The 23,913-nt window shown below is 46.2% G+C and overlaps 1 protein-coding gene across 5 annotated transcripts in view; it reads right to left on the bottom strand.

Annotated features, from left to right (window-relative positions):
* Positions 1 to 686: 686 nt before the first annotated feature.
* CRACD (capping protein inhibiting regulator of actin dynamics) overlaps positions 687 to 23,913 on the bottom strand; it is a 279,202-nt gene continuing 255,975 nt past the window's right edge. For all 5 annotated transcript variants that reach the window (XM_070372441.1, XM_070372442.1, XM_070372444.1 and 2 more), the window contains 7 exons: positions 23,150 to 23,314; positions 20,174 to 20,242; positions 18,604 to 18,786; positions 15,131 to 17,999; positions 6,093 to 6,283; positions 5,232 to 5,394; positions 687 to 3,197 (listed from right to left, as the gene is read on the bottom strand). In XM_070372441.1, coding sequence (XP_070228542.1) covers positions 3,037 to 3,197; positions 5,232 to 5,394; positions 6,093 to 6,283; positions 15,131 to 17,999; positions 18,604 to 18,786; positions 20,174 to 20,242; positions 23,150 to 23,314 — 3,801 coding nt within the window. In that variant the 3' untranslated portion in view covers positions 687 to 3,036. The remainder of the gene's footprint in view (positions 3,198 to 5,231; positions 5,395 to 6,092; positions 6,284 to 15,130; positions 18,000 to 18,603; positions 18,787 to 20,173; positions 20,243 to 23,149; positions 23,315 to 23,913) is intronic.

The raw sequence follows: 23,913 nt of genomic DNA, 5'->3' as shown, positions 1-23,913 counted from the left end.
GTAGCCATTCCCGTCTCCAGGGGATCTTCCCAACTCAGGGATCAAACCCGGGTCTCCGGCATTGCAGGTGAATTCTTTTTTTTAATCATCTGAGCCACCAGGGAATCCCATTTTATTTGTCTCCTACTCTATTTTTCTCCCAAAATATCTAATTAAAAAATAATAAGGTACCCTATAAAATGCCTTGAAATTTATCTTTCTTAAAAGTAAATATGAAGTCTCTGTAGATGGTCACTGAAATCGGTAAAAACTTCAACTTGAAAAGGAAATTCCATCAGTGCCAAAGATCTTGTGGGTATTTTTTATTGAAAGGTCTTTTTCCTTCAATAATGGACATTTTACATTAAAACTTTATACAACCAAAATCTCAAAATAATATTAAAATCACACTAAGGTATTTTCATTGTTAAGTCTACTACATTTTATTGTTGATAAAAATATTGCAAGACACTTGTAATTCTAATGTTTCTGCTTTAAAATAAGCAATTAAAACTAAACATCACAAGAAGAGACAATACATACTACAATTTGCTAATAACTGGCTAAAATGATAATTTAATAGTAACATGTATAAGAAACAATTGCACTTGAAAAAAAAGTAAACAAAAAACCTCTAGTTTTGTATATTTAAGTCTTATGAACAGAGGTTAATCATCTATAACCTTGCCAGAAGTGTATATTTGTTAAAAAAAAAAAAAAGCTTGTGTATTTAACTAGCAATCATTCATTTCTTTTAAAAGTCTTGAATTCTTATATGCTTTACAGAATTTCCCCCATAGTTTGTTGATCAGAAAAGACTGCAACACAACCAAAGAAAAATAACACTTCATTGGTATTTAGTGCAAATTTGGAGTAATTTTTACATGAAGTATTAAACATGTAGCCTTTAGAAGTTGCTGGAAGTGCTATGACTGTCTTTTCTTCAGTATACTCTTAAAGATTTTGATGGAAAATTTTTAACTGAGGTATTTCTCCTCCTTTGCATGGGCTCAGTGGGAAGCCAGTACAGACTTGACTTATCTACCATTCTTTGTTAATGACCTGATCTCTTCGCCTGTTCTCTGCCATTACTGTGATTGTTATTCAAAGCTGACAGCATGAAAGAAAAAGTCAGTGCAGAAGAATTAAAGTAGCACTATAATTCTAGGGCTCTAAGTGGAAAGATTCTTACTAAAAAAGTGTTATATTTGTGAGGAAATCATCAAAGGTAACAAATGCCTACATATTTGATTTAGAAATGAACAGTGTGGAAAACGTGCAGTGGAATATTAATTGCGTCTCATAGCCATTAAAAAAATTAACGTCCCATTGATTCTGTTGAAGGTCCACTATATATGTTAACTCCAACTTGCAAAAGTACAACTATCCATTTCACCACACATTCCAGGTACTACCATGAGGCGGCCAGGTACTACCATGAGGCTGAGCCATTGTTTCCAGAAAGAAGATGCCTTGTATATGGTAAATATTTTTGCACTCATCCTTTCTTTAAGGTACATAATAGAATAACAGCACATTGTCATTGCATAAATAAGGAAAATGATACTAATAAAATACTAATAAAATGTGTTTTTGTAGGAGAGAAAAAATGGGTGTAATTCCTTCCCCTGCTGCACTAAGCAAAGGATTTGTATTTAGATTTTGAAGTCAGAATTGAAGAAAAAGGGACTATGTCAACATCATGAAATGTAAGTTAAGTCCTAGCAACGTGTGGGTTTGCTCTGTGTTTCATGTAAAGCAAATTTAGGGAAATAAAAGTGAATATATGTGGCTTTTAAATTGCCAAGCCCCCCCACACCTTTTAAAAAATCTCATGTATATAATAACAAGGCCACTTAAAACTCTTGAGATGTTTTAATGCTATTGAACATTTGACTCTAAATATGAATTAGTTGGCTATGGTAAAGAAAGAAATTCCCCACAGGAAGTCCTTAGTACAAAAGGCTTCAAATCTTGTCTTAACTGTTAACTTTCCCTAGTGACTTCAAAGATTTTCAGAGACATGTAATGTCAGTAGGCTCTTGCACTCCATAATAAATGGTTGGTTTGGAGGCTGTTTTATTAGTCTTTTTGTCTCACTTTTGCTGCTTTGGGTGAAGTGAGCCTCCCCTTCAGAGTTTTAAAAAGTAGGTAGCACTAGAAGCAGTGTATCCTACGCTTCTCACCCTTTGTGATGAAGAGTTTTTACCAGAATATACACAATCTGGCCTCATCCTTACAGGATATCTGAGTAGGTCTGGGATAAAGCCTGAACTTGTTAAGAATAACTACACTAAATGGGGATTCTCAGAGACACAGAATTTGTAGTGTTTTTTTTTTTTAATCATTTATTATTTAAACATTTAAATTAAAACGTTCCCTAGGAGACAGCTGGGCCAAACGGTTAACATGTCCCTAAGGAGAGTTCTGGTATAAAAGGGCCTGTAGCTCAACAGCACACTACAAGAGTGAATGGTCTCGCTGTGTTACAGTTCCTGGTCGGGGCAAAATCATGAGAAGCAGAGACGGGCACAGAGTTGAAAACCAGACTTTTAACTTGCCATTCCCAGTGGCTGCATTCAGGAGAATAGGCATTCTTGTCCTTTCACTAAGACTTTAGAAAAGGGTAGAAATCCCCAAGCACATGGTAAATAAATGGTTCAGAGAAAAGAAATTGGAGTAAAGAATCAAGAAAACCATTAATATTACAAAGGTTGGCAAAAGGACATGTTCTGAATGGTGTGTGGGGGTGTGTGTGTGGAAGGGCCATGGCAGGCTCTTGTGAGGTCTTAGTCGAGAGATTTTACTTCATGTGGTCCCTCGGACGGAATTTTCTCTTCAAAACTAGGAGGAGCTCAAGGCACCAGGACCTAGGGTTGTGCAAATACACTCTTTACAAGGAACACCACCAGTTCAGTTTCTAAACATTATTTTAGAGCCTATAAAACATGCTTCTTTTCCCTAGTTTGGTTTTCTTTACCTCATATAAAAAATAAATAAATAAAAAGGGCAAGAGAAGAGCCAATGACTGCAATAAGAATGGATAAGAGTCACTCTTTACTTAATAATCTGCGGACAGTCGCTCCAGGCCTTGGCTTTCCTTTTGGCCAAAGCCAGCCAGGCTGGCTCTGTTGACACGGGGGCAGCATCTGGGTTGGAGAACCTCTTTGTGACTTCTTTCACCAGTGGCGCTGGGGGAGCTGAATCAGAGATCTCCACTGGATTTTGAAGGAAAAGGAGAAAGGAATATAAGTCAGAGCCACATTTTTTTTTATTTATCACAAGTATGAGATTAAGAAAGCAAAACCCACTGAAGCCCTGAGCATCTCTGGCAAGAAGAAATTTGGGAAAGAAACCTATGTGATCCTAACGGCTGCATACAGAATTACAGTGATCACAGTGCAGTCAATCTTAATTTCAAAGAATTTCTAGAAACCCAGTTTTTTCTGTGCTCAGAAGCTATGCCTGCACAATAATAGTAATAATAGGTAAATTCTGTGATTCTAAGTCATGCAACCAGTCAACTTGATGAAGAAAAAGATTAAACCAGTAGTTTGAAGTTTGAACTTGTTAGCTGGTAAGTTTAAAAGCTACTTCCTCCACCAAGCATGCCCTGGGTCCCTCCTCCCTCCAAGACCTGTGGATCCTTCCTGCTGTTATGACTCAGACTTGTCTAACAAATTCTTTTGTCTCCTATCACTATTTATCAGACCTCAGAGGCTTTGTATGGTGAGGGCTCCCATCTTATTTTTGGGTCATATGTAGTACCTATGGCAATGGCCTTACAGGTATGCAGAACTCTGGAAATACTGATTAAAAAGACAAAACTTCAGAAGAAGGCTTGCTTTATTAAGGTGGAGCCTCTGAATTGCATTTACCCTTTGGTGTCTCTAAGAAATCAGGCAGACAAAGGTTGATCTCGTTGTTGACTTTGGAGAATTCTGAAAGAATTCTCTCTTGACCCTTATCAATATGATGTTTAGAATCCTTAATTCCTGGGTATAAGATCAAATGAAGTCCCTTGGAAGTTCTTGAGAAAATGTTCCAAAGTAGTTTTCAAATGTAAAGTTTTTTTCCTCCACACCAAATAGTAAATATAGCTTTCCTCATGAGACCTCTTTACATTTCCAGACATCAGCTAGCAGGTATTTCTTAAGGCATAAAAAAATCTTGGGTCTAGAGGGTGGGTGTCCTCTGAGGAACAGATAGGGCTGCCTACTGGGGAAAACAGGGACCCTAAGAGCCCGCGAGAGGAAGCTCTTTCAAACTCTCCATCCTCCAAGTGACTTGCAATAAGGAAACAGTCATAAACATTATTGGATCATTTTATCTTTTAACAGAATAAAGATTTTTTTTTTTTAACTTGCCCATGTCTCTTACATGTCATGAATTTGTATGAACACTGCTGTTGTTCATTAACATCAGGGACTTAGAGCAGAACAACTGTGCTCTCTAATGTCACACCTGAGTCAGAAGTTAGCTATCTGAAATCACATCAGTGAGAAGGGGCCAGCCCACTTTTGCCTGGAGCATCTGAGCCACTTGGATCACCATGATTCAGAGAAGCAGTTTCCATTTCTAGCCAGGGCAGAGCTCCAGGTAGGGGATTTCTCATACAGCTTTTTCACACTGGTCTTAAGTATGTGGCGTCAAAGGAAACAGGCTCCTGAATCCGCTTTTCAGCTCAGGCTTGATGTCAACTACTTGGCTTTGAGACTATCAAAAAACACTGGCTCCATTTAAATTCTACCTAAAATTCACCCTTTCCTCACATCCTAATATAATCTTGTCTCATCTTTTGTTTAGACGGTTCTTATGGTATGCAGTCTTCCTTGCTACAGGAAGTCAAAAAACCTCATCTTGTTGGACCACAGGCAATGGAGGTGGAGAAGGCTCATATTACCTTGTTAAAGGCTCAGGAATTTAACAAGCCACTTGATATCACATTGGTAATTTGAAATTAGCCATGGTTGGGAGTATTTACACCACAGAAAAGGACAAATACTACAAATCACAGGTATCTCTAATCCCTGAAGACCTGACTGTTAAATGTGTATCATCACCCCACTGATAGTGGGTATGTTTCTGATGATATTTATCCATGTCAGAGTTTATGAATGGGGTGGCAAGACAGCTTGTGCTCTGAAATGCCTAAAATGCTGTGCTAGTTTTTACACTGGAGGAAATAAAACATGCTTTAAGGGAAAAAACCTTTAAGTACACTTAAGTAGAAATGGACCTGTTCTCTCTACCTGTCACTGATGTAGGAAGAGTGCTGGCCTTTTTGAGTTGTTCTCTGCGCTCAAGCCTGGACACTGGTGTCTCTGGCTTCTTCTCTTCTGGCTGAGTGGTGGGCTTGTGCAGGGAACTAGCTCTGCTGACGCTGCTGCTTCCAGGCTGTGGGGTGACACTGACCTGCATGGACAGAAAGTCAGGGAAAGCATGTATTCATCCTAAAGACAGAGAAGGACTGACCATGCAAGGCAAAGCTGCTTAGAGGTTTCCACCAGCTGGCCCCCAGCTTCTGCTCCCAGAGGAGGAGCCAGACTGCACAGGGAGCAGTGTGTGCTCAACCCTGGCCCCCAGCCAAGGAGCAGCTCAGTCAAATGTCCCAAAGAGGGGATGCTACAGGCTTTCCCGGAAGAGTCCCATCAAACTATACAATCAGAGCCACAGAGCAAGACTCCTAATTTCCTCTCGACCCACTGCTTAAAAGAAAGTTATTTTCGTTATTTTTCATATAACTGTTGTGTGCGAGGATTCTGCCAAATCAGGTTAACCTAAGAGCATAAGGAAACCAAATCAAATTTCTAACTGAAAATACCTCTTTGGCTTAACAGTGGTCAACTGATTTACTGCTCTACCATCTAAGTATTGTCCACCATTCCTGGCCAGCCTTTTCTCATTACTGTTGTTTTAAATCCTGAACTAAAAGAAAGCCAAGCTTGGAAGTTCCCTGGCTGTCCAGTAGTTAGGACTTGGCACTTTCACTGCCAGGGCCTCAGTTCAATCCCTGGTCAGGGAACTAAGACCCCACGAGCCTTGTGGTGCTCAAAAAATAAAAGAGAGAGTGAGCCAAGCTCAGAGTTAAAGCCGAAGACCAGGCTACTTACTTGTTCTCTGGCGAGCTTCTCTGCCTGTTTGGCCTCCCTGGCCTGCTTCCTCTCTTCCCGAGTTGCCTGCTGCTCCCGAAACCCCTTCTGTTTCTGCAGCGCCAGCGTTATCCACAGTGGCTGCGCGGTCTCAACCTTCTCCACAAGTTTGGAGCCATCTAAGGAGTGTCTGCTCTGAAGCATCGGCTTTTCTATGGGGGAAAAAAGACAGACTGATATTGTGATATACTATAAGAAATACATATTTGATCTTTGTCCCTGTTTCTGGCACTGAATTCCTAAAACCCTTGCAATGTCCTAACTGATGAGAGCATAAAGGTCTCTTTTGTTCTGCTAAATGAGGTGATTCCTGGGAAGCATGTAAAGATGGAGTCTGGTTGGCAATATCCATGTGATCAGAGGGTTAGAACTTTGAGTCCCATCCAGCTCTGGGGAGGGGCAAGGGGCTGGAGGCTGAGTTCAGTCATCAATGGCTGATGACTTAATTGATCACAACTTTGTAACGAAGCATCCATAAATACTCAAAAGGACTAGTCTGGAGAGCTTCTGAGCCAAGAACACATGGAGATGCTGGAGAGTGACTAGCTCGGAAAGCATGGAAGCTCTATGCCCATTTCCCATACCTTGCCCTCTTCATCGCTTCCATCTGAGTTATATTCTTTATATATATATATACACAAACTTTTATGTATGTGTGCGTGCGTGTGTGTGTGTGTGTGTGTACACACAGGCTTCCCCTGATGGCTCAGCAAGTGAAGAATCTGCCTACCAATGCAGGAAATACACGAGATGCAGGTTCAATCCCTGGGTCAGGAACATCTGGAGAAGGAAATGGCAACCCACTCCAGTATTCTTGCTTGAAAAATCCCATGGACAGAGGAGCCTGGTGGGCTACCATCCAAAGGGTCACAGAGAATCAGAAATGACTAAGCACAGCACACATATAAACGTTAAACTGATAACCTCGTAAGTAAAATGTTTCCCTGAGTTATGTGAGATCCTCTAGCAAACTAACTGAACAACGTGGATTTGCAATTGGCATCTAGTTTGGGGGCATTCTGGTAGGACTGAGCCCATAACCTGTGGACTCTAATGGTGTCTCCAGTAGAGAATCAGAACTGAGTTGAACTGACACCAGCTTGGCTATGTGGGACCCACACCCCACCACCCCACAACAGAATCAGTCAAGACAAAAAGCAGGTTTGCCCTGAAACTAACTGCTCACTCATCTCAGTCCCTCATCCCCTAAAACTGTGACATATTAATCAGCCCAAGAAATAGTCAGCCATCCCTTTCTGACACAGTGTGCCAACGTCTGAGTGACTACCCTGGGTGGGAAAGTAGCATCTTCAATGGAAAAAAACAGGAGCATTTCTCTTTCCTCAAAATGGAAGAAAAAATCATCTCCACTGTAAAAAACATCTGGCCTACAGAGGACCCAGGTAGTTCTTTGATTGTTCTTTTTTTTATTGCTTTTTAAAATTTATTTTTTCAATGGAACTTCCTCCTCCCCCCGCCCCAACCCACACTGTCCCCTGACGAAACAAGTGGACCGAATGTATGAAAGAGGAAAAGGGGGCACTGCAGTGCTTAGTGGGGCTGCTAAGGGCACCAGGACTCAGAGGAAGACGGTGAGAAACGGTGGCTTTGGCCCATTGCCCTCATTTGATAGATGTGAGTACTTGAGTCCACAGCCATCAAGGGCAGTGACCGTGGTCATTTAGTGCACAGCTGAAGCCTGAGCCGAGGACTTGTGACTTCCGGTCTGTGCTCTTACCATGGTGGACTGTCTTGCCTGTGCAAGTCAGGGCAACAAGCTTCCCAGGTGGAGAGGATCAGAGGTTGAGTAATTGGGCTCTGGAATTGAGCAGACCTGAGTTTGACTTTATGTGACCCCAGAAAAGCTACTTGACTTCTCCAAGCTTTCATTTTCTAATCCGTAAACTAGAGTCAAGAATGGCACAGGCCTCATCACGCTGATGTGAAGATTAAAAGGGGTCCTGAGTGTGAAAACGTTTAGAACAGTGTTTGGCATATAGTAACTGCTCTACAAAAGTAAGTGTTCTTAGAAATCCTCTGGTGATCCAGTGGTTAGAGCTCTGCACTTCCACTGCAGAGGGCATGGGTTTGATCCCTGTTCAGGGACCCTCAGTCTGGGGAGCTTACAGATTGAGCCACAGACTGGGCATCCCAGTCCTAGTATCTTTTGTGGAGGAGACAAGTCCCCTTGGCTGCTGGAAGAACCTCTGGGACAGAGGGCTGGAGAAGCAGAGACCTACTCATGAGGATGGTGCATGCACTGGCTTGTCAACAAAGTGGAGAGAGCTCTGCACCGGTGGCTGCCAGCCTCCTGCACTCTCCAGTCTGAGCTGGGTGAACTCCTCAGCCTTACTCCACACCACAGTTTGGTGTGTGACCTGGGCCAACTGTCCCCTGGGAAAAGACATAGTCTAGCTACTCAGAGACAGACTGGGGGCCCTGAGATGTGATCTGGATGGGGTGGTGGCCATTGTCAGCATGTGGTTGGGTGGCCCCCAGAAGCCTGCTGCAGTTTTGTCTCCCAGCCTGGCAAGAAAGCCCCACCTGCTCCTCACTGCAGTTCAGTGCTGGTTCTGGAGCAGAATACCCTGGGAGAAAAGTGCCACAGAGGCAGCCAGATTTCTCGTGGCAGCATGGCCATCTCAATTCCTGCAGCCACAGTCTCTCCACTCCACAGCCATACACTAGATCTGGGATGAACACGATGAGGAAGGGACAGAACCCTGGGCTGAGTATGAGCACAGCACCTACATAGGTGTGTAGGCCCTCTGTGAATGCACGGGCTTCACTTGTTTCAGCAATCCCCTCCTTTGGAGCAGGGCGTGCGCTCAAGGAGAACAGAGACTGATCAAGCCTGACCCACAAGGCTACTCTAATGACTGGGGAGCAGACCTCCCTGCTGAAAGTGTGGCAGCAGCCACAGAGCAGAGGGGAAGTCCCATCTCACATCCCACATAGGCTCTAGATCCCCCAGTACACACTCCCTCCTCAAGGTGATAATGGCCAGCACAACTTGAGGGAAAACGTGGCTGGCATCCGTATCAACCCAGCCTTCATACCAAAGACACTGGGCACACATAATCCATACAGGGATGCACCCATGTAAAAATACTCCAAGACCACAACAGATAATGTTTCTCCTAAATTCGTAAAGTAAAATGAAAAGGCAGAGGAACTACTCCCAATTAAAAAAGCAAGAGAAATTCCCTGAAATAATGAAACAGAGCTCACCAGTCTACCCAACCCCAGTTCAAAACAGTGATAGTAAAAATGCTAACTGAATTAAGAAAGATTACTAATAGAAATTCAGGTCACAGTAACAAGGAACTAGAAACTGTAAAGATGAACCAATCAAAAATAGATAATTGCCAAGATTAAAAAAAAAAAAAAAAAATCTAAGAGCAATGAATAGCCAGCTAAAAGACAAAGAATAAGTAACCTGGAAGACAAGAATAATGAAAACCACCCAATCAGAACACAAGACAGAAAAACAAATTAAAAAGAAAATGAAAGCAACATACAAGATCTATGGTATATATAAAACTTGCAAACCTGTTTATAATAGGGGTTCTAAGAAGGAAAAAAGAGAAAGAAGATTGAAAATGTATTTGAAAAAACGGTGGCTGAAAACTTCCCAAAGCTAAAGAAGGAAACAGGAATCCAGGTACAAGAAGCTTGGAGGGTCCCAAACAAAATGAATCTAAACAAAACCACAACCAGACATATCAGAATTAAAATGGCAAAACTTAAAGAGAGAATTCTAAAGGCAACAAGAGAAAAACAGTCATTTACAAGGGGATTCCAGTAAGGTTATCAGCTGATTTCTCTGCAGAAACTTTGGAGGTCCCAAGGGAGTGGAGTGATATATTTAAAGTCTTGAAAGGTCAAAACTTGGAACTGAGAATACTCTACCCAATAAAATGATCATTAGAATAGAAGGAGAAAGAATTTCTCAAACAAGCAAAAACTAAAAAGAATTCAGCAATAATAAATTTACTCTTACAGAAATATTGAAGTTTCTTCTCTAAATAGAAAAGAAGAATTTCTAGGACAGGGAAAATCATGACAGGAAAGGCAAACCTTCAGTAAGAACTGAAGATCACCCAAATAATCCAGTGTGTGTGCTCAGTTGTGTCTGACTCTTTGTGATCCTTTGCAGCCCACCAGGCTCCTCTGTCCATGGGATTTCCCAGGCAAGAATACTGGAGCAGGTTGCCATTTCCTCCCCCAGGGATCTTCCGACCCAGAGATCAAACCCGAGTCTCTCGTATTTCCTTCATTGCAAGTGGATTCTTTACCACTGAGGCATCAGGGAAGCCCCCCAAATAATCCAGTACTTAGATCAAAAAACAAACAAGTGTAAAAGCAGTTATAACTATAATAAGTACTAAAAGGATAATCATGAAGATGTAAAATAGGACAGCAAAATCACAAAACATGAGGGAGGAGAGTATAAAACTAGATTTTTTAAAATGTATTTGAACTTGAATGACTATCAGTTTAAAGCAAGCAGATATAGTCATGGGTCAACATACATGAACTCCATCATAACCACAAATCAAAAACATATAATAGATTCACAAAAACCAAAAATAAAAACTGAACCACGTTACAAAAGAAAAGCATCAAACCTCAAAAGGAAAAATAAAAAGAACAAAGAACTATAAAAATTACTGGAAAACAGATTAAAATGGTAATAAGTACATACTTATCAATAATTACTTTATGTTAAATGTCAAAGGACTAATGCTTTCATTACAGGGGGCATGGGTTTGATCCCTGGTCAGGGAACTAAGATCCTGCATGATATGCAGCATGGCCCAAAAAAATAGGAAAACAAAAAAGGACAACCCAATTAAAAAATGGACCTAAGAACTTTCTTGATGGTCCAGTGGTTGAGAATCCACCTGCCAATGCAAAGGACATGGGTTTGATCCCTGGTCCGGGAAAATCCTACATGCTATGGAGCAACTAAGTCCATGCACCACAAGTACTGAGTCCAAGCTCTAGAGCCCCCGAGCCGAGACTACTGAAGCCCACATACCTACAGCCTATATTCTGCAACAAAAGAAGCCACTGCAATGAGAAGCCTGCCAACAGCAATGAAAAGTAGACCCTGCTCACCACAACCAGAGAAAACCCACATGCAGCAACAAAGACCAGCGTGGCCACAAATAAAATTTTTTTTTAAAAAATGGACCTACATAGATATTTTCCCAAAGAAGATACACAAATCGCTAACAAGCACATGAAAAGATGTTCAACATTGCTGATTATTAGTGAAATGCAAATCAAAACCACAGTGAGGTACCACCTCACACAGGTCAGAATGGTTGTCATCAAAAAGTCTATAGATAATATCGGAGATGATATGGAAAAAGAGGAACCCTCCTACACTGTTGGTGGAAATGTAAATTGGTGTAATCACTGTGGAGAACTTTATAAAGAACCACTATGGAGGTTCTTTAAAAAACTAAAAATAGAACTACCACATGATCCAGCAATTCCACTCCTGGGTATATATGTGGAAAAAATGAAAACTAATTTAAAAAGATACAGGCACCTCAGTGTTCATAGAGGCATTATTTATAATAGTCCAGATGTGGGAGCAACCAAAGTGCCTGTCAACAGATAACTGACTTAGGAAGATGTGGAGTGTGTCTATATTGTATGTTTATATATGGGCTCACACAATACACACACACACACGTGTATACACAGGCTTCCCAGGTAGCACTAGTGGTAAAGAGCCCACCTGCCAATCAGGAGATGTGAGAGATGCTGGTTCTATCCCTGTGTTGGGAAGATCCCCTGGAGGAGGGCATGGCAACCCACTCCAGTATCCTTGACTGGAGAACCCCTTGGACAGAGAAGCCTGGTGGGCTACAGTCCATAGGGTTGCAAAGAGTCAGACACAACTGAAGCGACTTAGCACGCATATGTATACACATGTACATATATATACACACACCACATCTTCTTGGTTTCCTGGACTGGCATGTTGATCAGCAGTGTAAAGACCATATCTCCCTATTGGTTTCTGTTTATCCTATGGAAGAGGAGCCACAGTGGAATATTACTCAGTCATAAGAACAAATGAAATGTGGCCTTTTGCAGTAACATGGATGGACCTACAGAATATTATGCTTAGTGAAAAAAGTCAGAGAAAGACAAACACTATATGATATGCATAATCTAAAAAAATAATACAAATGACTATACAAAAAAGAAACAGATTCATAGGCAAAGAAAACAAATTTATGGTTACCAAAGGCGAGAAAGAGGTGGGAGGGATAAATTAGAAGTAAAGGACTAACAGATACAAACTTCTGTACAGAAAATATGGAAGCAACAAGGGTCTACTGTACAGCACAGGGAATTGTACCCAATATCCTGTAATAACCTATAATGGAATATAATCTGCAAACAAAATACACAAAAAATGAATCACTAGGCTATACAGCTTAAACTGGCACAATATTGTATACCAACTACACTTCAATTTTTTAAAAAATAGAAAATACAGACAGACTCAAGGGAAGCTGGAAGCCCTGTGATGTGATGCAGGGAGAGACCTTGTACGCGTGTCCTCACTTGCTTTGCTCACTTGTACTGAGGATCTGCAGTTCAGTGAGTTTATGACATATCCTATCTTCTTTGAAGCAAATGATCTCTTATGAAATGGACAGATGGTATAATGAAATTCCAGCAAACAAACACAGATTAAACATACCACTGATAATGCAAGCATAAGAACACAGCAAAGCTGTCACGTTCTTTGCCTGATACTCCGCGAAGCAATCAGATCTGACAAGAAGTTGGCCCAATAAAATAAAAATCTGCACCGTGATTTGCAATGTGGATTTACATCCATTGTTGTTTCAGTGAATCTCAGCCTCAGTACATGCAGTGCTCCATCGGTTTTAGCTAATGATGGCACTACATACATACAATTAACAAATAAATTGGAGGTCCAGGCTTAACACTTTTATCCTGATAGGCATTCAGCTAAAGAATTTGGTCAGCCCAGGCCTGGAGTTGTAGTGTAAAACCCCAACAGTCTCAGGTAGAGACCACCATGTGGTCCTTGCTCTCACACTTCTTTTCTACCAAATAAAGAAAAATCCAGTTAGCAGAGACTGTCAGCCCAGAATCTCAATACTGAGAAAGAAAACAGGGGCAGCAACAGGTTTTGGTAAAAATTAGAAGAATCTCTCTAAGACACAGCAGCAGAAAACAGGGCGTTGTTTCTCTGGGAGAAGATAAGAGAATCAGAGAGCAGGTCAGCTGTGAGAGGAGCTCTGATGGTACCACAAAAGGGAACAACACAAAAGCTAAAGTCAAAACTGAAAACAGCGGTTCTGCTTCAAGACGGTGACGTAGGAAGATCCTGAGCTCCACTCTTCCCACAGACAACCAAGTTTACAGTCACATACAGAACAATTCCTTTGTAAAGAGATCCAGAAACTAGCTGACTGACTCCAGCACATCAGGGGAACAGAAACAAAAACCATCCATGGAAATGGGTAGAAGAGGCTGAGGCACAATCTCACCATAAACCCCATCCCCGGGCACAGTGATCCACAACCAGGAGGGAACTCAGTGGAATGCCCACTCTCTCTCTGAGAAGCAAAGGATTTGGACCCCCACCTCTGGACTTCAACTTTTAAGACTTCTACTTCAGTGACCGGCCCCCAAAACACCTAGTTCTGAAAGCCAACGGGGCTTATGTCCACAAGACCACAGGGAATCTAAGGCACAGCTCTTAACAGGCTTGTGGGGACTGCAGCTAACCCCTAGAGCCCAGTGCGGAGGTAAGACAACAACAAAAACCTGAAAATGGGCTCCTCTTCGGGAGGACAAACAGAAACCAATAGGGAGATATGACCTGGTGATGCTGATCAATGTGCCAGTCCAGGGAGCCAAGGACAGCTTGGTTAAAAAGGACGACAGGGTCTTCCATAAGGCAAGTAACCAAACCCATGTCCCTGAGGGAGTTCTTATCTCTGCAAAACCCACCCCAAATCTAAACAATTACCTAAACTTTCCCTAGAAAAACCTGAGGAGCAAATTTTGGGCTATGACTCAAACCTGACCACTTACTCTGCAAAACCAAAAAGTATCAGAGGAAGGTTTTTGGGGCCCCAAAGTCAAACCAAGTGATCACCACACTGCCCCAAACATCCAGTATGAAGAAACACGAGGGGCAGCCAGGAGTAAGGGTTGCCCTAAAATTTCCTTACCAGAGGGCTTCACAGTAGCAAGCTGTTGGGGCCAGGGCCCCACATACGCATATGCAGGGCCTTGTGCATAAACAGGCAAAGTTGATTATGCACACTGCGGCTCCTTGCGGGGCTAGTTAAAAGTCCCCTAAGGTCCCACCTTAGTTTCTGTCGCTACTGCCCAGAAACAGAGCGCACACACTGGGGTAAGAAACCAGTCTTTATCGTCACTGTACAGGCCCCTCATAAAGATTAATGACACTTGGTTCCTAGTGGCTCAGACAGTAAAGAATTTGCCAGTAATGCAGAGACCCAGGTTGGATCCCTGGGTTGGGAAGATCCCCTGGAGAAGTGCATGGCTATCAACTCCGGTATTCTTGCCTGGAGAATCCCATAGACAGAGGAGCCTGGTGGGCTACAGTCCATGGGGTCCCACAGAATTGGACACGACTAAGTGACTAACAATTTCACTGTCAACCTAAAGTATATCAGTCTGTGCAGCATCTCTAACTTACTACTTGTGTAAGTAAGGGTCACTAATGGGTGTGAGCTGCAGACACGCACGTCAGTCCACGTTTCCAAAACTGTAAAGACAAGTACAGAGCCTCACTCTGACTCAGGAGTCATGGCCCTTGGGGAACGGGGCACCAGCCTCTAATTAAGGGAAGTGCTCCAACAACAGCTCCAGGGGCTACCTCCAGCCCTGGGCAGTTCTGCCTTTAGCTGTGACTCAGGAGGCTGGACAGAGGCAGAGCTTTGCGATCTACAGCTACGCACCTTTCCTCCCCGCCTCCGGCGTTGGGACAGGCTTCTCTTGCCCAGTGGATGGCACCGGGGAAGCCGGTTTCCTCTCGGTTTCCACCTCTTCCTCCTTATCCCGCTTCTGCTCCTTTCTCTCCTCAGGCGGCGGGGGTGAGGGTGGCCAGCCGCTGTCCCGGCCCTCCTTGCACGGCTCGATGGGCTCCATCTCGGGCTTCCCCACCCGGCGAGTCAGCAACTCCACCAAGTAGGGCCTGCTCACCTTGGAGAGCGGGGAGGGTGGTGGAGTCTGGCCCGCAGGCTTGGGCGCCAGGGCTGGCTTCTGGGACAGGGGCAACCTGTTTGCCGCCTTGTCCTGCTCCGGAGCCGGGGGCTGGCTACCTGCCAGTGGGGGCCCGGGCTGGGCCACAGGAGGAGAGAGGCTGGGAGGGCTTTCAGAGGAGTCCTTCCAGGGGGCCGGGGCTGGCTTCCTCTCTGGGGGGAGCAAGGGGCCAGGCTTGAGGGCTGCAGCCTCCGTCTCTGGCTCTCCATGTGTGCTCCCTGGGGCTGACGGCGCCCCATCGATACTGTCCCCTGTGCTGCTGTGCCTTTTCTTCTTCTTCTGTTCTGTTTGTTGGTCGCAGTGGAAGCGCAGGGAGTAGTTGGTCCTTCTCAATTTTATTCCAAAAAGGGAAGCTTTATCCTCTCCACCTGGCATCGTGGGCTCTGACTTTCCTGCTCCATCTGTGGTCTGGCCGTCTGAAGTGGTCACAGGCTCCACCTGGGCCACTGCTTTCTGTGGTGGGTAAGGCAGGCCTGGAACGAGGAAAGACGGAAGGTCTTTGGCAAATTTGCACCCCTCTGTGGTGTCCGTTGGCTCCTGGTGAGCCCTGGGTTTCTCTGCATCTTTCAGGGCCTCTTTAGTATCAATAGCAGGGGGCTGGGGCACGGCCTCTTCGCTGGGTCCCGGCCCGGATCTTTTCCTGATGCTCTCCCCTTCCCCGCCCCCATCGGAGAACTTCTGCCAGGCAGGTTTAATGGAGAATTTGGCATTTACGGGCGGGGTCCTCCGGAGGTTTCCGCGGGAATCACACCGGCCCCTGGGCGTGTGCTCATCCCCGGCCCGAGACTGCTCTCTCTCGCCACGCTGGTCACTCTCTGAGCTCTTCAGGATACGGGATCGAATGGAGGCCCATTCAGCGAGCGCAGCTGCGCTGCTTGGAGACTCTGGTGGGGGCCTGGTCTTCGCACTGCCTGCCCGGGGTTCCCCCAGGGCTCGGGGTGGGTTTTCCAGGGCCGGGACATCCACCAGCTTCTTTTCTTCCGACAAGCCCAGGAGAGATTTGCACGCAGTGTCCTTGATCTGGCTCAGGTTGACGGCCGGGCCGCAGAGCTGGGCTCCGGTGACCAGAATGGCTGTGTGGGGGATGCTCAGGGTTGAAGGCAGGGCGTGGGAGGCTGGGCTGGCTTTGGGGGCCTTGGGCTCTTGGGGAGCTGAGGTGAGCCCCTCATCTTTCATGGGCTTCACTGGGCTCAGATTGACTTTGGGGAAGAGAATTTGCTTCCCTCCCGATGACACCTGGAAAGTGTAGGGTCTGGGCATGGTCTGCCTCTCATCCACCTCCTGCCATCTGAGTTCCTCCAGCTTTCTGTCTGTTTCTGGAGTGGCAGCTTCCTTCTTCTCTCCTGGCACCAGCATTTCTTCCACCTGGGCCTCTTGCTTCTGGGGAGGCTGCATGTTGGTTTCTTCCCTCATTTCCTGCCGTCCACAACCACGATCCCCAGGAACATCCTCCTGCTTTCTGGGCTGCTCCCCCGATGTCTCAGTGGCCTCTTGGCTCTGCTTTACCCAAATACTCGGTTTCTCGGAGTTTTCTCTCAGCTTTTCGAGTTTCAGGTGATCTTGCTCTTCTGCTTTCTCCGCGAAGTCACTCTGAAATGGGCTCCTCAAGCCACTTTTGTGGTCCAGCTGCGGCTGATTCTCCTCTTCCTCTCTCGGTGCTTCCTGAAGCTTCTTCTCCACTTCCTGCCTCCTCTTGGCCTCCAAGTCTTCTCGCTTCTTCAGTTCTTCCCTCTTCCTCACCTCCTCCTCCTCCCGCCATCTCTGGGCCTCCAGTTCCTCCTGCCTCCTGAGCTCCTCCTGCCTCCTGAGCTCCTCCAGCCTCCTGAGCTCCTCCTGCCTCCTGAGCTCCTCCTGCCTCCTGAGCTCCTCCTGCCTCCTGAGCTCCTCCATCCGTTTTTCCTCCTCCAGCTCCCGCTGCCTCTCCTCCTCTTCCAGCCGCTGCCTCTCCTCCTCTTCCAGCCGCTGCCTCTCAGCTGCCCACCGCCTCTGCTCCTCCAGCTCCTCCAGTCTTCGGAGTTCCTCCAACTCTCTTTCCTCCTCCTGCCACAGCTTCTCGGCCTCCTGCTGGCTCCGAGCCTCCGTCTCCTCCTGCACCAAGCATCTTCCCAGGTGCTGCGCCTCTTCCTCTGGGCACACGGGCTCCTTGGCCTCCGGGAGTCCTCCCTCCTCTTCCTCCCTCTGCTCTGGGCCCTGGGAGCCCGGCTCTTCCAGGCTCTGCGTTTTTTCTTCACGTTGCCTCTTCTTTGCCTCTAGCTGTATTTCTCTTTCCTCTTCCTCCTCCTCCTCTTCTTCCAAGAATCCTTGCCTTCTATTCTCCTCCCAAAGCCTCCGCTCCAGAGCCTGGAGCCTCTGCTCTTCCAGGCGTTGCCTCTCCGCAGCTTCGGCCTTTTGCCGTTTGCACTTGGCCTCAAGTTCTCGCCAGTATTCTTCCTGGCGTCGCTTCTCTTCCTCCGAGTCCAGCGGCTCTGGCTCTCTTTCATGCCAGATTGGCTTGTCTTCTCCAGGGTGTCCGTTCTGGTCCAGGGACAGCTGATGCAGGAGGCCACCATGCTCATTCTGTCGATCCTAACGTGGGTAAGGGAAACAGAATTAGCTTTCCCTGTGCACAGGCCACCTTTATTTACAATCCCATTCACCAATGTGGGTGGCCCTCCTAATCGTGAAAGAGGGACCATGTTCAAGCCAAAGACACAGGTCACCTCAGGCAGGGAAGAACTTCAACCGTTGGGTTTCCTCTCTATATGTCATCCTCAAATTCTTTTTTCTTAATACACATGCATAATCATAGGAAAACCAGTAGCCCAGCATTAGAAAGGTGAGGAAAAATAAGATTAGCATGTCATCAATGTCCCCTGAAACTTATGACTCAGAAGTCTAATCAAACTGAAGAACCTTTGACTCAGGCTATGGCATAGGAAAGTGAGCCATCTGTCTGCTGCAAAGCAAAATGTCTGAAGCCCCTCAGAAGGAAGCCTTTCTCTCTGCGGTCCACCAGCCACTGATGGGGGACAACAGGTCAGAAAGGGTGGTGGAAAGGAAATGGGCCCATTCACCCTTGTGCCGGCAACAGAGCCATATCCCCGACAGGGAGAGACCAAGTCCCTTCCCTAGGCCCCTCACAGCACCACCCCGCTAGGCAGCATCAGGATGTCTGCCAGGCCATACATACCCCGACAAGTCGCCTGTGCTTCCTTGACACCCTCTGGTTTTTTGGCTTAATGGACAGTTTGTGCTTGGCGGCACTATTATCCAGTCGAGCAATGGCCAGGGGGATGGCATCCAGGTTGACACTTTCGATGGTGCCAGCAGAAGAAAGGTGCCTCTTGGGCCGGGATGGTTTAACTGGAGCAACCTACAGTGGAGATTGAAAATATGCAGTCAGTCCAGATGAGAGAAGAGCCTGCAGGGAATCTAGCATGGCGGCCCTTGTTAGAGTCTGCTCCTGGCCCAGCCTGGCCAGGAGATGCTGTCAAGCGCAGGGGGTTCATGGGCACAGTGAAGTGAGCACTGCTTTTAGAACCAAAAGACACTGAGCATTTGTTTTGCCAGTGATATCCGTATTAACTGGTAAAGGCCATTTAATCTCTCAGGGACTAATTTTCCTACTGTGAATGATATGTGGGTTAGATTAGATCGGGGGTCAGTAAGGCATAGTCAGGGGTCCTGTCTGGGTAAAGTCTTGCTGGTACACAGCAACACCATTGCCCGTGGCTGCTTTTGTACTACAAAGAAGAGCAGAACAAAGGAGAGTCTGGTAGTTGCAACCTTATGGCCACAAGGCCTAAAATAAACAGTAGTGTGCTAAGCCCTGGACAAGCTCATCGCTATGCTAACAACACTGTAACTCTAAGCACCTTCCATTGCCACAGACTTGTACACACCTCAGCTCTTACTTTAGCCCCTTCGGAACAGGTTTCAGTGGAATGCCGAAAAGTTAAAAACCAGAAATACACATAAGTGAAGAAATGTTTATTGAAAGAAGGAACAATAAGTTCTCCACCTAGGGCATAAGATGTGTTATTGGCAAAAATGCTTTGCCACAATCACGCCAGAGTCACAGGGCACTGGTGCACTGAAAGCAAAAAGGAGGAGGCCCCCAGGTGAGAACGTGAAGGGCAGTTCTTCAAAGGATGAACTGCAGAACCGCTTGCAGCTCTGTAACACAGGTATGTATGGTCACTTAAAAACCACAACCTGAGACCAATCGTAAACATTTAAGACGTGGATTCCATCCCCTGGCTGGGAATCCCCTAGAGGAGGAAATGGCAACCCCCTCCAGCATTCTTCCCTAGGAAATCTCATGGACAGAGGAGCCTGGCGGACTACAGCCCGTGAGCTCACAAAACAGCTGGACATGACTTAGCGACTAAACAACAATAGAAGGATACTCTTTCCTTACAGGCTCTTCAACTTCAGGTATTCTTGAATGTCTTTTTCAATGGCTTACCAGTGTCTTCAAGTATTAATACATGAGGCTGTTAGGAAAACTACCAACACCTGAGACTCCAAACAGACTTGGCGAGAGCGTGGCAGTTTTTCAGAGCAGGGTTCAGTTCTAGCCATTGCATTGCCATGGAAACAGATGCTAACATCTACCACTGGTTGAACTTTGAAGGGATTTACAGTAATAGATGAAGGCAGCATTTATGAATGGAAAAATGAGGCAGCAGCTCGCCCAACAAAAAGAAAAACAGAAGTTAAACTAAGGAAGCTACACACACAAGTTCAAATCACATTACCTTCTCTTCCATCTCACTTCTGGCTCCCGGCAGATTCAGAGGACTTGGAGAACTTGGCGTCTCACTGGACTGGAACGGCAGAGAGAGTGCTCAAGTCAAACAGGAGCACAGGAAGTCCTGGGCAAACGCAGCCAGCGTCTGTGTGGAGGGCCACCCCCTCCTCTGAGCAGAGAGTGCTGGCAGGTTCACGGTGGAGACTCTGCTCGTGTCCGGATTCCACCAGGGCTCCGGAGGCTCAGTATTCACTCCCCTCTCCCTAGAGTTCAATTCATTTCCCATCTGGGTAGGCTCCAAACTCAGTCCCTGATGTGTTTCCCCACTGCTGAGAGAATCAGGGACTGCCCTGTCGCCAGCCAGGCAGAACTCTGACCTCACAGCTTTCAGCCTGGCTGGCTGCCTTCCACCCCCTTCACCTGCCAGACCTCTTCTCCATGAGAAAGCAAGGGGGCCCTTCCAGTGGCACACACAGGCCTGTGCTGAGGAGGTAGGCAACCAGAGGAGGCGAGAAAACGTTGGCGGAAGGGAGGGAGGGAGAGAGGAAAAGAGAGAAGAAGAGGAAGAAAAAGGCTAACGATTCACATCCCAGTCGCCTTGCAGGTCCTGGGTATATCACGCATATCACGTCACGTGTGCCAGCTCTACCTGCTGCCTCCCGTCACCTATGTTTACAAAAGGTTCTCACTGCCCCTTCCGGATCCAGAACATCATCTCGCCCTACCTCAGTCCATTTTCTGCACAACAGTTAGAAGCATCTTTAGAAAACATAAAATCAGATTGTATCACTGCCCTGCTGAAAATTACTCAGAGGGGAACTTCCCTGGCGGTCCAGTGGTTAAGACTCCACACTTTGGATGCGGGGGCGCGTGAGTTCAATCCCTGGTCAGGGAACTAAGATCCTACATGCCTCATGGCACAGTCAAAAGGTAAAATAAGATACTAAGATAAAAATAATAAAAAATAAATTCAAAAATTTCTCAGCAGTTTCCTATCACTTTCCAAACAATTCACCCCTTCTCCCATGGTCTGAAGGACCCAGTGTCTACACTGTGATCCACAGCCACCCCTCACCCTCATCCGCACTAGCCTGCTTTCTGTGCCTCCTTCAGGACAAACAGTTCCGTCTCTGGGTGTCTGTACTTGTTCTTCCTTGTGCCAAGAACACCCTCCACACCTTCTCAGGGCCATCTGACTTCCTTATCTAAAGAAGCAAACCCCTCTCCAACCACATTGCTCACTTTTGTATCAGCCGGTTTCATTTTCTAGGCAGCATTTTTATTAATCCGAAATTATGATATCTATTTGCTGAGTTGTTTGTTATGAGACGCTCCTCTCACTAGAATGTAAACTGCACTATGGCGGTCCTGTGTTTACACTGCGATCCCTCAGCTGAGGGGGCACCTGCTGAACGAACGACCCACCTTGTCCCCCAGCCCACTGTGCCCTGTGCTTATCAGATCCAGTGACAGGGAAGACAGTTGGTCCAGAGGAATCCCTGAATCAAGGCTGATGGCTGATGTTCCTTCCCAGCACTCAAGAGACTGGAGATGAGGACTGTTGGACCAGCCAAGAGAGAGGGCCCTGTGCCTGCTTCACCTATCACCCACAGGTGTGGGTGCCAGGGGGCATCAGGGCCAGGCCCAGGCAGAGACAGACAGCGAAGAAGACTGTCATCTTTTATCTCCTTCCTTCTTTTGCTCTACAACTTGGAGAGCACTTATCTTTCTTACTATTCTTACGATGCATTAGCTGATAATTAGTATGACTTTTTCCAGGGGCACTTTAGTAACACTCAACATCATTTCAGGCACCGTGGTAGGCATAGCACAAAGAATGCTTTCTTGTAAGCATGGGAAGACTCAGAGCCTCAGCTAAGAACCGCTATCTATCTACCAGTAGGTAGGTAGGACTGTTTTTCCCATAAGAGGCCTTCCCTCCTTTTCCCATAAGAGGCCCGAAGGCACTCCTGCTGCTGCTCAAGGGACTCTTATTTCAGGATCTGCTCAGAGTGCTTCTCTCAAAGTGTCAAAAGAATGGACTTCTCTGGGGGTACAGTGCATAGGAATCTGCCCACCAATACAGGGGACATGCGTTTGATACCTGCTCTGGGAAGATCCCATATGCTGTGGGCTAAGCCTGTACACCGCAACTGAGTCGGAGCCTTAGAGCCCACGATCCACAACTACTGAGCCTGCGTGCTGCAGCTACTGGAGACCGTGTGCCTACAACCCATGCTCCACAACAGGCGAAGCCACCACAGCGAGAGACCCTCGCGCTGCAACGCAGAGCAGCCCACGCTCGCCACTACTAGAGAAAGCCCACGCACGGCAACACAGACCTAGCACAACCATAACTAAACTAAAAAAATCAAGAGACAAAATTTAGATAGGATAGTGCTGGATCAACATGACTTTGCACACTTAGTACACTTAAGCTGGTCCGTTTGAATATTCTATTCTTGTGCAGCACCTACTTCATTCTTTTCTCATTTCAAGTCAGTCCAGTTCCCCAAGTAATTATTCAGTGCTCCTAAGTAAGCAGTGATGATATCCTGGCGAGACAGATGTGTAAGATCCAGTCTGTCCTCAAGGAGCTCAACAGTTTGGAAATGGAGAGCAAACAGTTATATGGCCACAGATGCAGAGCACAGACGTGTAAGAAACACTCAGGATGCACAGTGATGGCAGAGAGGGGACAGTGCAGCTCAGGGGTGAGGGCAGCCCGAGTCTCCAAAGAGTTAAGCAGAAGACGCTGGGAAGAGGGGGTGCAAAGGGCACATCTCCCTCACCTCCCCCTCTTCCCAACTGGCTCCCCTGCAGCTCAAGGCACTTGCGCCGGAGGTGCTGGGCTACTCCTCAGGAAAGCTTCTTCCATCTTATTCCCCACCCTGCAGACCCCGGGCTTAATGACGCCCGTGCCCACTACCCAGCCTCCTCCCGGCCTCGTGAGCAATCAAGTCATTCCCTGGAGGAGCTTTACTTTGTTCTCGGTGTCTGAGAGGATGAGGTCTTGCTGAGTCACAACTTCCACAGGACTGGTGAGGAATGGGTCCTCTTCGAAGCGAGCCTCGCCACTGTCTGCCTTCTTCATGGGAATGGCGTTGGGTGGTGGCTGCCCAAACTTGATGTTCTTGCCCAACTGTCGCTGGAGAGAAACAAAAGAAGGACGTTCTGAAGCAGTGAAGCGGTTCACAATAACCACAGTCAGGTTCCCCAGCATAGCTAGCGGGCACTGAGGCATATTCTCTACGTAACTGGTTTCTAGACTAGACACCAAGCCAGAAACCCCTGACGCAGTCCTGTAATTACTGAGTCTCCTTCCCAGTATTTCCTTTTCTTTCCCACCTTTGAGCCATGAGCCTTTTCATCCAGCCACCTCTTTCATGGAGATGCCAACATTTCCAAGGGGGGTAGAGAAATCATATTTCTGATCAAAAAAGTTGGGTATGACAGAAATTTTTTGATTTTTGTCAAAAAATCAAAAGTCTTTCAAAGGCACAAAAGTACTTGAAAGGTACAAAAATTATATAGGAAATAGTTTCATGAGCTGCAAGAACCCCTGCGGGAAATCAAGACTGTTGTGGCTGCACAAAGGAACCCTCCAGCCCCTTTTGGACACATTCCCCTTGAATATTTATTTCATCTACCTTCCTCACCAGCCCCTAACTTGAACATCCTGTTTGGGTTACAGTGGGTACCACGGCCAAGGGGAAGAAGGCCCCAGGCCAAGAAGTCTTTCCATGA

The sequence above is a fragment of the Bos mutus genome, chromosome 6 (assembly GCF_027580195.1).
Source record: "Bos mutus isolate GX-2022 chromosome 6, NWIPB_WYAK_1.1, whole genome shotgun sequence".
Classification (NCBI taxonomy): Eukaryota; Metazoa; Chordata; class Mammalia; order Artiodactyla; family Bovidae; genus Bos; species Bos mutus.
Note: the sequence above shows the minus strand (reverse complement) of the source record. Positions and strands in the feature narration are given on the sequence as shown.